This window comes from Prunus dulcis, chromosome 4 (genome assembly GCF_902201215.1).
Source record: "Prunus dulcis chromosome 4, ALMONDv2, whole genome shotgun sequence".
Taxonomy (NCBI): domain Eukaryota; kingdom Viridiplantae; phylum Streptophyta; class Magnoliopsida; order Rosales; family Rosaceae; genus Prunus; species Prunus dulcis.
In genome coordinates, this window is record NC_047653.1 from 1,250,748 (window position 1) to 1,264,892 (window position 14,145).

At 38.6% G+C, this 14,145-nt stretch overlaps 3 protein-coding genes across 4 annotated transcripts; 1 reads left to right on the forward strand and 2 right to left on the reverse strand.

Annotated features, from left to right (window-relative positions):
* Positions 1-17: 17 nt before the first annotated feature.
* LOC117626218 (gibberellin 2-beta-dioxygenase 8) lies at positions 18-1,990 on the reverse strand. The gene is made up of 3 exons (XM_034357876.1): positions 1,493-1,990; positions 390-711; positions 18-248 (listed from the first exon to the last, which is right to left on the reverse strand). The coding sequence occupies exons 1-3, from the start codon at positions 1,984-1,986 to the stop codon at positions 18-20; spliced, it is 1,047 nt and encodes a 348-aa protein (XP_034213767.1). The 5' UTR covers positions 1,987-1,990.
* A 5,469-nt stretch (positions 1,991-7,459) lies between these two features.
* LOC117624713 (probable pyruvate, phosphate dikinase regulatory protein, chloroplastic) lies at positions 7,460-9,297 on the forward strand. The gene is made up of 3 exons (XM_034356127.1): positions 7,460-7,942; positions 8,028-8,667; positions 8,796-9,297. The coding sequence occupies exons 1-3, from the start codon at positions 7,484-7,486 to the stop codon at positions 8,897-8,899; spliced, it is 1,203 nt and encodes a 400-aa protein (XP_034212018.1). The 5' UTR covers positions 7,460-7,483; the 3' UTR covers positions 8,900-9,297.
* Positions 9,298-10,202: 905 nt separating this feature from the next.
* On the reverse strand, positions 10,203-13,456 carry LOC117624808. 2 transcript variants are annotated; one of them, XM_034356266.1, is made up of 6 exons: positions 13,044-13,456; positions 12,758-12,915; positions 12,379-12,561; positions 11,842-11,956; positions 10,867-11,068; positions 10,203-10,765 (listed from the first exon to the last, which is right to left on the reverse strand). In XM_034356266.1, the coding sequence occupies exons 2-6, from the start codon at positions 12,776-12,778 to the stop codon at positions 10,675-10,677; spliced, it is 612 nt and encodes a 203-aa protein (XP_034212157.1). In that variant the 5' UTR covers positions 12,779-12,915; positions 13,044-13,456; the 3' UTR covers positions 10,203-10,674. The 2 variants fall into 2 exon arrangements, with proteins under 2 accessions (XP_034212157.1, XP_034212158.1); XM_034356267.1 differs by having other exon boundaries at positions 13,063-13,344.
* Positions 13,457-14,145: the final 689 nt, after the last annotated feature.

Below are 14,145 nucleotides of genomic sequence, written 5' to 3' on the forward strand. Positions count from 1 at the left end.
GCTTACCTAATTATTAATTATACAACAAATCTAGGAAGACCTATTTTGGAACCCAGCAGTTTAACATCCTCTTGGACTTGCCGCCTATACTCCCCGAAGCTGAATTTTCTATACACCGATGGCTCACGGCAGCTTTGTATCACAGTCTCATACGAAGGGCATAGGAAATATGCAGTCGAGAATCGTTCCACTGCCAAATTCGTGACCACTCGATGTTGAACACTCTTGTACACATTGTTGCTCCATGCCTAGACAAAAAAATAAATAAATTATATTGAGAAAAATGACACAAGCGGGCTTGTATTATATTACATAAGAAATGAAATCTTGATATATGTTTGTGTTATGTTGTCAGACCGAAAATATAAGTAATTAAATTGAAAGTGGACCTGAAATAAATCTCCGATGTTGATGATTAGGGCCGCAGGATTAGGTTTAACCGCGATCCATATCCCATCCTTGACCAACTGCAGTCCTCCAACCTGGTCTTGATGCAAAATTGTAAGGAAGTCGCTATCAGTGTGTGGCATCAACCCAAACACCTCAGAAGGGATGGGGCATGGTGGATATCGGTTCAATCGGAGATAGCACGTGCTGGGCAAACAATTTGCTTGGAAAAATGTCGACTTGTGACCCAATTTCTCAGCTAAAATTTCAGCCAAGTTCAGTGCCAGACTTGAAACTGTTGTAGCAAACTGTTCCATTGTCGAGCTGTACACCCAAAATCACAAGTGCCCACGTGGCATAAATGAGTATGATGATGGTGAAAACGAAAAAACAATGAGAGGCAGAGAGAGGGAGAGAGGTCATGCATGCATTACGTACAGGGATTTGATATCACAAATCAACAACACAAGGAGTGAGTTCAATAATTGGCACATTTCTGCAACACAAGGAAAAGTATGGTAGCTAATTGGGACAGCAAGGCTATATAGCTATCTGTAATTTTGTCCCATGACAGCAAGGATCGAAGCAATTCTAGCAGAGTGTCCCTGATGGTTCCTACAATCTAGAACAAATGAGATGATGCATTGCACACTCTAGGACGTTTCACTGCAAATTGCAAGTACTGAGATCACAAGATCTCTGCAACTCATTTTGTGGTTCCTAAACGACTGCATGTGAGGCAGAAGCTGACGCTTAGCTACTGAGCAGTCTATTTCATCAACTCTTCCAATTTCCATGGACAACCGGTAACTAAATGTGCAAAAAACCAACAACACAACATAAATTACTGATGCCAAAATATTGACATACGCAACCGCTTAAGAGTGGCGGTATTGTAGTATCACACAATAATTTCTCTTCGAGATTCAGAGCTTACTAGCTAGCTGTATAGTATCCAATTGTTTATTGGGTCGTTGGTTCCTATGGTTTTAGTGGATTCCTATTTTCCTACGGTAGTTTTGAGGTTGTAATTAACAAGTAAAAAGCACGCATTACAGTAATTAACATATAATTATGTGAATTAGTAAGTAATAATTACATATACCTGAGATTATAATCGAGACCAGCTGCTGATGAGGTGGAAATATCTTTGAGTGGAATGTGAAACGCTTCAGACCAAGCCAATTGTCTTAGGCATGTGGCTGAAGGCGTTCCCCAACGGTAACTACCCGCAGAGAAATTCAAGTGCTTGTCCTCCTGACTCTTCTTATCAAACGACTGCTTGAACACCTTCTCTTGCTCAATCTTCATCTTCTGAAGCAGCCCACCAGAAACCCCATGGTTCACAACCTGAAAGAAACCCCACTCTTGAGAAGCCCTAGCTATCTCTAACTTGCACTCTTCCCTTTCCCTTTCTCCGAGGTCCAACCGCCGCAGATCGATAAGCGGCAGGTCGCATTCCTTGACGATGACAAGCTGCAGCATCTCCTCATGGTCCTTGTTGTTGGTGTTGCTGTTGATTATGGTGGCGGTGGCTTTGTCCGCGGTTTTGTCTAAAAGGGTCTTGTAGGCCTTGTGAAATGGTGGGTCCGAGTCCATGATGCTGATTAGAAATTGAAAGACATGGACAAAAGTGAGAGAGAGAGAGAGAAAGAATTGAAAGGGAATGTTATGAGAGCCGGGAAGAGATTAAAAAGGGAAAGATGGATAGCAATTAACAAGTGGAGGGTTTTTGGAGATGGAGACAATGAGAAAAGAGATTGAGACAACGCCGCGTTCTATTGTTTCTTATGTTCCCTTCGTCGTCGATGAAAACGTTATGGCGTTTCCTTTTCTAAATTTTGGAGTCTACACTAGAATTCTGTATCCGTGTCTTTTTGCTATAGGCACCAGACATGGAAGTTATCTATTTCATTTTAATAAACTTGGTCCTTTCTCAATTATCTTCTCTATAATTAATTCCTCTTTAAATTAGAGAAATTAAAATGGTTATCAAACGAACCCTAAAATTACCATGTGTTTCAACTTTATCGACTATGACCTATGGACAATCATATATCAGCAATAATATTACTGACTAATATCTGCATTTTAAAAACAAACAAAAAAATTGTAGTTAATTAAAGTTTTAATCACTATTTTCCATTAATTAAGCATGTCCCTTGATAATAATATGAAGAATTTCAGCTTACCTTATGAAAGGCTGTAGCCAGAGGGAGCTGTCGCGTGGATTTTCCTCAGACCTAGGATTTTCAATCTTCTCATCAGAAACGATATTAAAAGAAAATTGAACGCAAATATACCTTCCGAATAGAAAAAAACAAGATTGTGGTCGTACTAATGTGTCGATCACCGACAATACCACATTCCTTGGGCCCATATATTTAAGCGAGGCATAAATAATTTGCACAAGATAATACTTGTTATCCCTCACTGCAGGGATATGCCCATATCTGGTTCTAATTAAGCAGTACAAAACAATAGAAACCTTGGAAAATAACACTTGGTGTGATGAAAACTAGCTATTAGCGAACCTTGCTAGGAAATTAATCCTATAAAGCCTGACAAAACAAGAGAAAAACCAGATCGACTACTAGTATTTCAAGACTATATATATCATCAAGACGGGATGAGAGCTCATTTAAGCACCATCAAAATCCTAAAAAATTTGAGTTTACAAACCCCATTCTGCACCTGTTCTGGAACCTTCAATAACATCTCAAGACTCTATCAATATTCCTCCTTTTACCATAAGCAGTGCGCCACCTCTAGCTAGCTACCGGATTTCGTGATATATATATGAAATTGCCTGCATAAAAAGAAAATCAAACTTCCAAGTCATAACGTTGTAGCTCAAGATTCAAGAGTCAAAAAGCCCTTCTTCTTTTTTTAATCTCCGAGTGACAAAGTTAAAAAATAGCAACACTATGTGCTTAGACCAGAGTCACGTGATCTGTGACCAAATCCCCTTGGTTGTGGCTAACATTAATATATATTATATAGTGTCCTGAAGAGGTTTCCTAGTAGTGTGCTAAAAGATAAAATGGAGGTGACTTGCATGGCAATATTAGTGCAGGGAGATGTTGACATCCCACTTGTTTGATAGATTATATATCACATAAAGACTATGAAAAACATGTTGAATACAGTGGTTATATACCAAAAGCAAGAGTACAAGGACAGTGAAAGATCCAAGCAAGAAAGATAAGCTCAAACTTGTTACAAAGAAAGATAAAACACATAAATAGCATTAAAACAAAATATATGTGATGCTCTTCTTACATGTATGGAGGATGGAGACGATCGAATTGATGCAGACGTTGGCTTTGAGAGAAAGAGAGACGCAAGAGCTAGTGGTTGGTCTTATATATATATATATATATATTAAACTTTAAATATTAATTAAGTTGGGAAGAGCTGGCTTTTATAAGGAGGAAATCCCATCAATCGTCCTCACTACTTTTGTACAGGCTGCTAAGAGGATTGAGAATTCATGCCTAAGAGAAGAACACGCGGCTCATAGTGGCATCAGATAAAATATGTTGGACGTCGGCCCTCCTCTTTTTCTTTTTTTTTCATGCAAAGTCACAACCTGGATTCTCAACCACACCAAATAAATCTAAATGCATGATCGTCAACTAGCTACTTGTTCTCTTCGTTATTCATAAGTTATGTTGGTTTCACAATTCATTTAATTAGCAAGTCATGATAATAATTATTCTATTACGGCATTTAAAAACTCTAAGAATTATTCTTTAATAATTAGTTAAGGTCCTTATTAAACGAGGATTCTTAACAGTTAGATCACAATTTCTCAACTAATTTTTGTGAAGATCACATGTCACGATCGGGAGCTTAATAATCTAATTCAATTAAGGCGCATCTCAACTTATCTAATTAATCAGTCATCCGTTTTAATAATCTAGTTGCTAAGAAAGTGTATTAACAATATGCATATAGCACAAAGGATTCTAGTTCCTCATCAGTACATAACAAGAACACCTTTTTATATATTTCTAATCAAACTAAGATAAAACATACTTATCTGAAGGTTTTTGTGTGAGTATACATGACAAGAGAGAATAATGCAACCTCAAATTGAATGTTGAGAAGCTAGGATTCAATTCACCTATGTTTTTGTCAAATTATTGAAAAGATGCATAGAATTTATCTTGTCAATAAAATTGAGGATAAACACATTTTTCTAATAAAATTGAGAATCGAATCGACAAGATTCTATACATCTTTTCAACAAATTGACAAAAAAAAAAAAAAAAGAAGATAAATTTTCATACATGAGGCCAAATATATTGAAATCATGATGGAAAACTGCTTACTTATTTTAGAGAACCAAGAACCGGTCTTGACTTGAGCTTCGAAATTGCTATATGATCACCGAAAATCAATTCTCTAATACGTCCTACATTGTTCCACGTTTGACCTGTAATTCCGAAGCAACACCTCCTAAACTGTGAATACACACATATGAAAATCTATGGCCTTTTCAAAAGCTCCACATAATTTAGCACACACAAATCTCAAAAGGAAAAGAAGTGAGTTGTGTGATTTTGTGAAGGTCGATCACTTATAATAAGGAAGAGTGCAAAAAACTAAGAATGGTGAAGTATTAGCCATGGTGCTCAATGCATTTATATACCTAATATGAGGTGGTTTCATGAAATCATATAGTGCGTTTCAATCAACGGTTTAGAGTTGTCTACACAATTGTGGTTGATATAACTTATAATTAGTCGATGAAAGTGACCCTTGCGTGACGAAACATATCTTAAAGTTGCTTTATTACATATATTCCATTTCCAAAATTAAATTAAAATGATATTTTATTTAATATACGGAACATACCATATAATCACATGGAGATTTTGGAGTATTCTAAAGATATTTTCCATTTATAGCGCCTTGGTAAAGTGAAAGAAAACCTATTTATAGCGCCGACATGATTTAAAGGGAAATGTAGACGGAAGGGATGTGGAAGGAGAGACTTGGAGGGAGGACAACCAGTAATCAATTGAGAGAGAGAGAGAGAGAGAGAGAGAGAGAGAGAGAGAGAGTGGATGGATGGATGAGAGAGAGAGAGAGAGAGAGTGGATGGATGGATGGACGGATGGATGAATATACACCAATTGGATAGTTAAATTTAATATATTATAAGAAAAATATCTAACTCTCTTCTCTCAAAAAGAAAATGTATGATTAAAAAGAGAAGAAAAAAGGGATGGAAGTGTAACAAACAAGACAGGTAGAATCAACTGGACCCAACCGTTCAACTGTATTTAACCTCTGATGATCATGTCGGCAGAAACGTGGCAGAATCTAGAGTCACAAGCGTGATTTCACCATTATTAAACGTCGACATATATACAAATTAGAATGCAGGCAGGCAGAGCAAGGCCATGCATGTGCAGTGCCTAATTACATATATGGATCGAAAAGGACACAGAATACATATATATGCATGCCCAGTTTCTCTCTCTCTCTCTCTCTCCCCAATAAATACATACGAATTTCCAAAAAAGAAATGCCCTTTCGGCTCCTCCAACTGACCCAACAGTGCAAGGACGGTGGATGATGCTGCACAAAATATCAGATCAGTAGTGTTTAGGTTTGCTTTGCAACTGTGCATGATATCGTTTGTACGTGGACAAGTGGGATCAACATCAAAGTGAGTGAGCAAGAGGTGGGATGGGAGGGTCAAACGTCATGTCGTTGTTGGAGGCATTTTACTATCTAAGATTCGCTTCATTTCTTTCAATCATTACGACTTCTTGAGGCACGCCCAACCCTAGGGTCTCAGATTCTGATATGTGATGTTGACTTTCCGCCACGTGGCATCATCATGTGCAGAGAGAGACTGGGACCCATCCTCACCCGCCCCCCATTATTATAATGTCATGTTTGTTTGCCATTGCTCGCCCTACTGCATTATTGGACTCTTCCTGCCTCCTTCTGCATGTTGCAGCTTCTTCACTGCTCCTCGTCAAATTTCCTCTGCCCTCTCTCTTTCTGAGTGACCCTTGGCTTATCATTGGGACAGACATATTAATGATTATTTGTTTGTGGAAATACAACCTCTCCTTTTAATTACCCAATCAATGAAAGATAAGAGGCGCATCAGCTCATGGACTTCAAAACTTTCCATCCAATCCAATATCTATCAACTTGTTTATACCATGTCTCACCGGCCACTAGTTTCATGACACATAAAACATAAGACTCACAAAAGAGGCCCACGAAACTCAATTCAGACACTGAGGCCCATAAACAACCATCAACAGTAAGTTAATCTTTGATAACCTAACCTGCTGATCCGGCTCAAGAAGGCACTTGCCACACCAGTTGAGTAAAGACAGGTGGCAGCCTCTCAGACGATGTCCACAATCCCACATTAAAATAATAACTCAAGATTCAACACTTTGGTCCTCTATAAACAAGGATTAAGTCCCAAGAAACAATGTAGCAATGATTTTGGCTACTTAGGTCTTACTTCGTCCAATTCATTACTCATTCCGTTCTTAAGCTAACTTAAGTATTGGAGAGCCTTTGGTCAATACCTGAGGTCTTACCGTTACTCTTTGTCTTGCAAATTATCCTACATTTGTCGAAGGGGCCACGAGACCGAAGGCATCACACTTCTAAGTTGGGTCCAATAATGATTATTAATTTTTGGGCATCAACACAACTCACTACTATTACAGCTTTTCAATTATAAAATCATCAACTTTAATAAAAATGGGTATATCACATGAGATATGTGAGTTAGACCAATTAATTAAGGTAATATGTCCGACTCATTCATTCGAGTTAGATCCACTTCCTCGAATATTAAAATAATTTCAAATATCGCATTGTTAAAAGAAAAAAAATCCATGTTAACCAAAGTAGCTGACTGCTGAATGAGACCCAATCATCACATAATTTATTTTATAGTCCATACACGATACCGGGCCTCAAGCCACCACGTCAGCAGCATATTAGCTGCTCACTATACCCCAGTTGGCCCAACGGCCCGCACACCCAAACAAAAATAAAAATCCAAAATGGAGAACGAATTAAATAATAAAATAAAAATAAAATAATGATTGCTTCTTCCACCTTGAGCGTTCCGAATCTCGGTCTCGCACCCAGAACCAGTTATGCAAATCACCAACCAATACTCAAACCTCCAAACGCCTCCGCTTCCTCCTCCGAGCCGCAGGGTGGAAAACCCAAGGGTAGCTCTCAACTGACTCGATGGTCCAGGGCGCGGGCCATACGCTCGGGTCGGAAATTGGACCGCGCGGGCCAGCGGAGCCAGTTGCTGGAACCGAATTCTCCGGTGCAGCCGAGAGAGCGCGTCTCGCTAGACGTCAAGGATGATACTTCAACAGGAAGCGACGGCGAGGATGACGTGGAGATGACGGCGGGGAAGTCGATATACATGGTTTCTGACGGAACTGGGTGGACGGTCGAGCACTCCGTGAACGCGGCGTTGGGCCAGTTCGAGCATTGCTTGGTCGACCGGGGCTGTGCTGTCAATACCCATTTGTTTTCTGGGGTAAAATTCAATGCTTTTTGGTTTTTAATGTTTGCTATTGCCTTGTACTGAATCTAATGCAAAATTGTCATGTGAAATTGGTCAGATTGATGAAGTAGAGCGGTTAATGGAGATTGTAAAGCAAGCAGCCAAAGAAGGTGCCATGCTTGTGTACACATTAGCTGACCCATCAATGGCTGAGTCTGCTAGGCATGCCTGTAAGCATTGGGGCATACCAACCACAGATATGTTGGGTCCAATTACAGAGGCCATAGCAACCCATCTAGGCGTGTCACCCTCTGGCCTTCCTCGTGGGGCTCCTGGCAGGAGCTTTCCTCTTACAGACGACTACTTTCGTAGGATTGAAGCCATTGAATTCACTATCAAGCAAGATGATGGGGCATTGCCCCAGAACTTGCACAAGGCTGACATTATACTTGCTGGGGTCTCTCGTACTGGGAAGACCCCGCTGTCGATTTATCTGGCGCAGAAAGGTTACAAAGTGGCAAATGTGCCTATTGTGATGGGGGTTCCATTGCCAAAGACCCTTTTTGAGGTTGACCCAGAGAAGGTTTTTGGTCTCACTATCAATCCTCTAGTGTTGCAAACAATTAGAAGGGCAAGAGCTAAGACTCTGGGATTTAGTGAAGGAATGAAGAGTAACTATTCCGAGATGGATCATGTGAGACAGGAGCTGGAATTTGCTCGAAGGATTCTTGCACAGAATCCTGTCTGGCCAGTAATTGGTGAGAATATTGCACTTTTCACATCTGTGCTCATATCAGTTTGGTTTTAGTATGATCTTGTTGGCCTGTTTCTTTTAAGCTTCAATTTGTTTGAGTTAATCATCCTGCTCATATTTGGTTGATTGCAGAGGTAACAGGCAAAGCAATTGAAGAAACTGCTGCTGTTGTACTGAGGCTTTATCATGACCGGAAGCACAAGTGCTCAATGCCAAGAATATCAAAACGTTATTAATGATAGAGGAGAGTTGATGCTAAATGGTAGAGAGAGCTATCTCATATTAAACCAAGGAAGTCCTTTCTTTTATTTGAATCAAGCATGCACATATGCGTCTGAAGCGAATGCTACAAGTCGTTTCAAAGTGTACATGTTTGTTTGTCACCGTTTGCATTGTATCCTGATGATTTTGCAGTAAATAAATAAATATTTCCCATTGTGGCTTTCATCACCTTTGGATGGAGGTTAGAGCCAGATGCCACTCTATTTGTTTATTCTTTTGTGAGGTTTGGGTTCAACCATGATTACATTTACATGATAATGTAATATCTGAGGAAGACTCTGTTTTGCTTTGTATTTGGGCTGGATGTTTGGACCATGATTGAGTTAGTACATAAGAATGTAATGTTTTTTTATTTGTGGGCTTGAGCATCCAATTTCTAACGTTAAATCTCTTAGCAAACCATTGGATTTCCAATGTGCCATTGTTTTATTAGTATGTCCTTTTCAATGGAATGCCTTTTGGGTTGGTTTGTTTTGTTATTATATTTGACAGTCCTGATCTCTTGGACCCCTGTAGTCCAAGAGATTTATGGTCACTCACCGTTGGATGTAAATTCAACGGTTGACTTGAATCGGGTAATAATCATTTATGTCATATTGCATTTATATATATCATTTTGAACCATTGGATTAATATCCAATGGTGGGTGACCACAATCTCTTAAATTCTAGATTAACCTCTAAATATGTCATTTCTATGACAAATAATTTTGTAGTTTAATATATCCTTGACTTACTGGAATGAGGGAGAGAGAGGGGGAGCAATAAAAGCTGTAACTGCTACCATTCCTAGATGGCCTAAAGAAACCGAACTCTTTAAAGAGGAGGATGGGAAGATGGGAAATTACCTATTACCTAGGGGTAGATGAGGGCGGGTAAAGAAATAGACTTTCAGGGGGGCACGGCAGGGCAGATCAACAAATCAACAACTATAATTAAAAAAAACGTATTGCCAACTTCACACTTCAATTTCAAAGGGTGCGTGTGGAAATAAGACTTATTGCCAACTTCACAAACCCAATGCTTGATTCTGTGGATTTTGGGATGGATGACCCTTCCCGTTGTTCTCATGACATGACTTGTTTTTGGCTTATTTGTGTGGTTTTCATGTCAATGTTAGGGAAAGAGCCTTCCACAACAACCCAATGCACTCCTGGACTGCAAAGCACTTGCTTAAAGAAAAAGTTTCAAGTGCGCATGCGTGAACCACTAAATTATGATGATTATTAATATTATTACTATTGCTTGCAATCTCAAATGGAGGCCACAACAAACAAAATGGGCCGGTTGAAGTTGGATTGCCAAAAGAGCAAGCAAAATAAAAGGCAGAGGGGAATGAACGGAAAAGGATGAGGAGGAGGCCAAAAAAGTGACTTTCTTATCATCCACTAAAGCTGTGTAGAGAAACAATATTTTACAAAAGAACACATCATGTGTTTTGATCTCACCCATCTACATTAAAAATAAAAATAAAGGAAGATTCCTTCTCCTTGTCACAAGGCATTACGACGTTGTCATCACTTCTAAAATTCTGCAAAAAGAAGTTTGGTATCTGTATGAAGACAAGAGTGGTGGGAGGTTGTTAGCTTTTTCCATCCTTGGAACTAAATCATCATCTTTCTGTTGTGTAATCTTGTCCCAAATCTCTCATTAGAAAGAAGCCGCTTTTTCGAGTAGCTACTTTCCCATGTCTTCCATCTTAAATTCTACTACAAAGTGCACACATTATGTCACTGCTGCCAATCTAGACTGTTTTCATCTGCATTGTACTTGGCAATTGAAAGGGTGAAGTATATCAACAAGATTGTTCCAATGCTTGACCTGTCACCACAAAAACATACTTGCGTCATTGAGCCCAAGAGGGGAAGCTTCCGTTGTAAGTTGTAACTATAGACTATTTAGAGAGAGATTAGAAAACTTACATGGTGGCAAAGAAGAAAAGAACCCTCTTGGGGTCGATGGCCCAAGATGAAGAGCGCCGGAAACTATTTCTCCGGACAACACATCTGCCATCGGTGGTGGTGCCGATGTTGGCTGCTGTGACGGTGATTTGATGATGGACTTGCGGGTTGCTCGAATGATCTATGGTCCCCATAGCCAGTGGGGACTTAGGCGTGCTAGATCCTACAAGAGCAGCTCCAACTCAATAATTCCATACCAAATTGTGCACACATAATATGTTAGCTAACTAGACTTTCACCACCAAATTTCCCATAATGCTGGTTCATAACTGCCTAAGGCCCTAAACAAGGAATTAAAACAAAAGGGAAAAGATATACAGTAATCTGTACTTTTACAAAACATCAAACTGCATCATCTAGTTGACCCAGCACTGGTTGTATTCACTGTCATAACTGCAATTTGTGATAAGAGTGGGTTCTACTTTGAATTATGGCTGTGGGTTCATGTTTATCCCAACTAATTTCCAACTAACAAGTTTGAATTTTTTTAAGCAAATCAGTCAGAAAACTTAACCACCCTTTAAGAAGATGCTCAAGGGCACTCACATACATCAGCACATCAGATACAGTAAAAATATTATTAATATAAATAAATAAGAATATTTGAATGATAAGGCAGGCCAAGTGTATGGGAGTCACCCACCTCAATGTGAGGCTGGTACAGGTTGGTGATAACAATTATATATCACAACAAATGTGGCACACGCTTAGGTATGGTCAAAATTTCCATTTTGTTCTTATTGGTTTCACAAGTGTCTCGCATTTTGTTTCCAGAGTCTCATAGATTGCAGGACCATCAAGCCCAGAAGGGCAATTGAGCAATCACTCTCACACACAAAAATTATCAATCTTTTACCAAGCTTGTGATAGTTTATTACCTATAAAAAAAATTAAACAATTCATGGTTATAGGTGAAGGAAATTAAACTATTATTACCTAACGGTGAAGATGCTCCCCCAGCCAAAACATCTCTATCAGTTGAAATGGCGTTGTAATTTATCTTCTTCTCCACATCACGCTGAGACCATTTCCGAGAAAGATTTCTCTGCATCTTTATCATCATCATAAAGAAATTGTCAACAATTACTCACCACCATCATTTTCCATTTAACCTTTTCTTTTGGGGGGACCTTTAAAAAGATAAGTACAAAGAAGAGTAAAAGCAGAGTTGCAATGAAAATTTAAAAGAGACCAAACTTGCAATGATGATGCTTGCTTGAGAAAGACATTCGATTACAATGGCCGCAAAGTTTAATGGAGGGGGTATTATTATAAGGTTATCTCAGACATATTGGTTTTCCATTTCAAGAAAACCATGAGTAACTGAGAGATTAGCCATTAAAAATTGTCACTTTTATGATGTTAATGGAATGTAGGAAATCAAAAAGAAATAAAAGAAATGCAGAAGGCGCAAACTCTTAAGAAAATAAAGAAATTAAAAGAATCCCATTAGATAAATGAGGAAGAACGTACCGAGACTCTAGAATTTGGAGTAATATCTTTATCGGTGCCATGGGAGAAGCTTTCCATATCAATGACAAAGCTGTCAGACTTATCTGCTGTGTAATGAAAGCCGTTTATATGATCGGAAACTGAGATTTTCTGGGTACCCATTTTTTCTTCTAATCCATAAACCTCTTCAGTGGCAGCCGAATCCTGAACAAAATCAAGAACCCAATACAGAAACAGAGGCTCTGTAATTCAAAATTGTTCTGGAAATTTGAAAACATATGCCGAACAGTTACGGAGGACTCAGAGAGCCCAATGGAACAGTTACAAGAATTGAATGGAGCAATTTACAAGAAAGAAACGGAAATGAAAAATAAAGAAAGCGCAGAGAGCTAGTGCTTACCAACTTTGGATTTTCCGCCATTTTTTTGTCACTTTTATAGGAGAAGAAAGCAGCCCAAATGAGAAAGAAGCAACGCAAAAGAGAAATTGAGAGAAGAAAAGGTCGTATCCACAGCGTTATAAAATTGCGTACCGAATGGGACAATCACCAGCAACCACCTGATTGTCATATAAGAAAATGAAAAAACAACAAAGAAACACCCAAATAAGTCAAAACTCGAAGATTTAACACCAATAAAGAAATACCATATGAAACAAAGCCCGTGAATTGTAAGAAAGAAACTAACTTGGTACATAAAGACTGACTTTTGTTTATTGGGTTTTTCTTCCTCCAACTGCCCCACCCAATGGTTCAAAGAAAATAATATCTCAGCACAGAGCAGACGACGTAAACACCCAGAAGAGAAAAAATGACAGTCTTTTCTTCTTTCTTCAACAAACAAAACCTTGATGAGGAGGAGGCCTGAAGGGCTTCACAATAATACAATTCTGTTGCCAAAAGCGGAAGAGAGAGAAGAATTTTGGGTGAGAGGGAGTGGGAATGTGATCATGTGGGACTGTTCTTAAGAAACTGGCTGGTGCTTTTATTTTATACGATCATAATTTATAATTTATAATTGTAGCCGGAGGATACGTTTTGAGTATGCAAAATAAAATTTCATTTTCTTGACCAATTTAGATTTACAGGGTGGTGGGGGAGATCACAAGGGGGCCAGTCCATAGTAAATCCCCTACACCCACCCCCGAATTAATAGAACAAACATCCTGTCATGTTCCGCTAATTCTGGTTGTGTGGATCGCTTAATCATTAATTAAACAGGACAAAATGGTTTTAATTTATAGTCCCTTGTAAAGCTATCCATCTTTGATTTCGAATTTCGATGGATATTTGCTAAAATTGTGTCAATCTCATTTGTCTCTCTCAGCTCAATCAGTTATGCACGACAAGGTTTGATGATCTGTATAGTAAAGGTCACATGGATTATCCCAAATTAAAATCTAAACTTTGGAAAATTCTAAAAGCCATGACTAAAAATATAATGATGAGTGACTTTCGTATTATAACACAGGCGGAGGTCTAGCTATTTTTTTTCAAAGAGTCGACATTCCTAAACTACCTCGTGGGGATTTATTTTTTTTATTTTTTTATCAAAGAAAAAACATTTCATTAAAACATCACTGTCATAATACAATTGAACAAAAAAATTGGATTTCGTTGATACAAAAAATGTGGCCTTCGATTAAAACATTGCTTTGAAAAACCCCAAACGGAGGAATATATAGTAAAATCTACAATTTAAATTTTGAAACTTACTAGGAGGCGAGGAAATTAATAGTTTTTGATAATTCAATATATGTGGACAGCTTTTAATTGTCTTCCCGAGCTAT

Excerpts from the sequence above, each read along its gene's own strand:
- LOC117626218 (XM_034357876.1), bottom strand. The coding sequence starts at position 1,986 with ATGGACTCGGACCCACCATTTCACAAGGCCTACAAGACCCTTTTAGAC. Across the intron at positions 712-1,492 it reads GGTCTCGATTATAATCTCAG|CTCGACAATGGAACAGTTTG; the intron begins GTATATGTAATT and ends TTGGGTGTACAG. Across the intron at positions 249-389 it reads ACATCGGAGATTTATTTCAG|GCATGGAGCAACAATGTGTA; the intron begins GTCCACTTTCAA and ends TTTTTTGTCTAG.
- LOC117624713 (XM_034356127.1), top strand. The coding sequence starts at position 7,484 with ATGATTGCTTCTTCCACCTTGAGCGTTCCGAATCTCGGTCTCGCACCC. Across the intron at positions 7,943-8,027 it reads ATACCCATTTGTTTTCTGGG|ATTGATGAAGTAGAGCGGTT; the intron begins GTAAAATTCAAT and ends GAAATTGGTCAG. Across the intron at positions 8,668-8,795 it reads TCCTGTCTGGCCAGTAATTG|AGGTAACAGGCAAAGCAATT; the intron begins GTGAGAATATTG and ends GGTTGATTGCAG.
- LOC117624808 (XM_034356266.1), bottom strand. The coding sequence starts at position 12,778 with ATGGCGGAAAATCCAAAGTTG. Across the intron at positions 12,562-12,757 it reads TGGCGGAAAATCCAAAGTTG|GATTCGGCTGCCACTGAAGA; the intron begins GTAAGCACTAGC and ends GATTTTGTTCAG. Across the intron at positions 11,957-12,378 it reads CTCCAAATTCTAGAGTCTCG|ATGCAGAGAAATCTTTCTCG; the intron begins GTACGTTCTTCC and ends ATGATGATAAAG.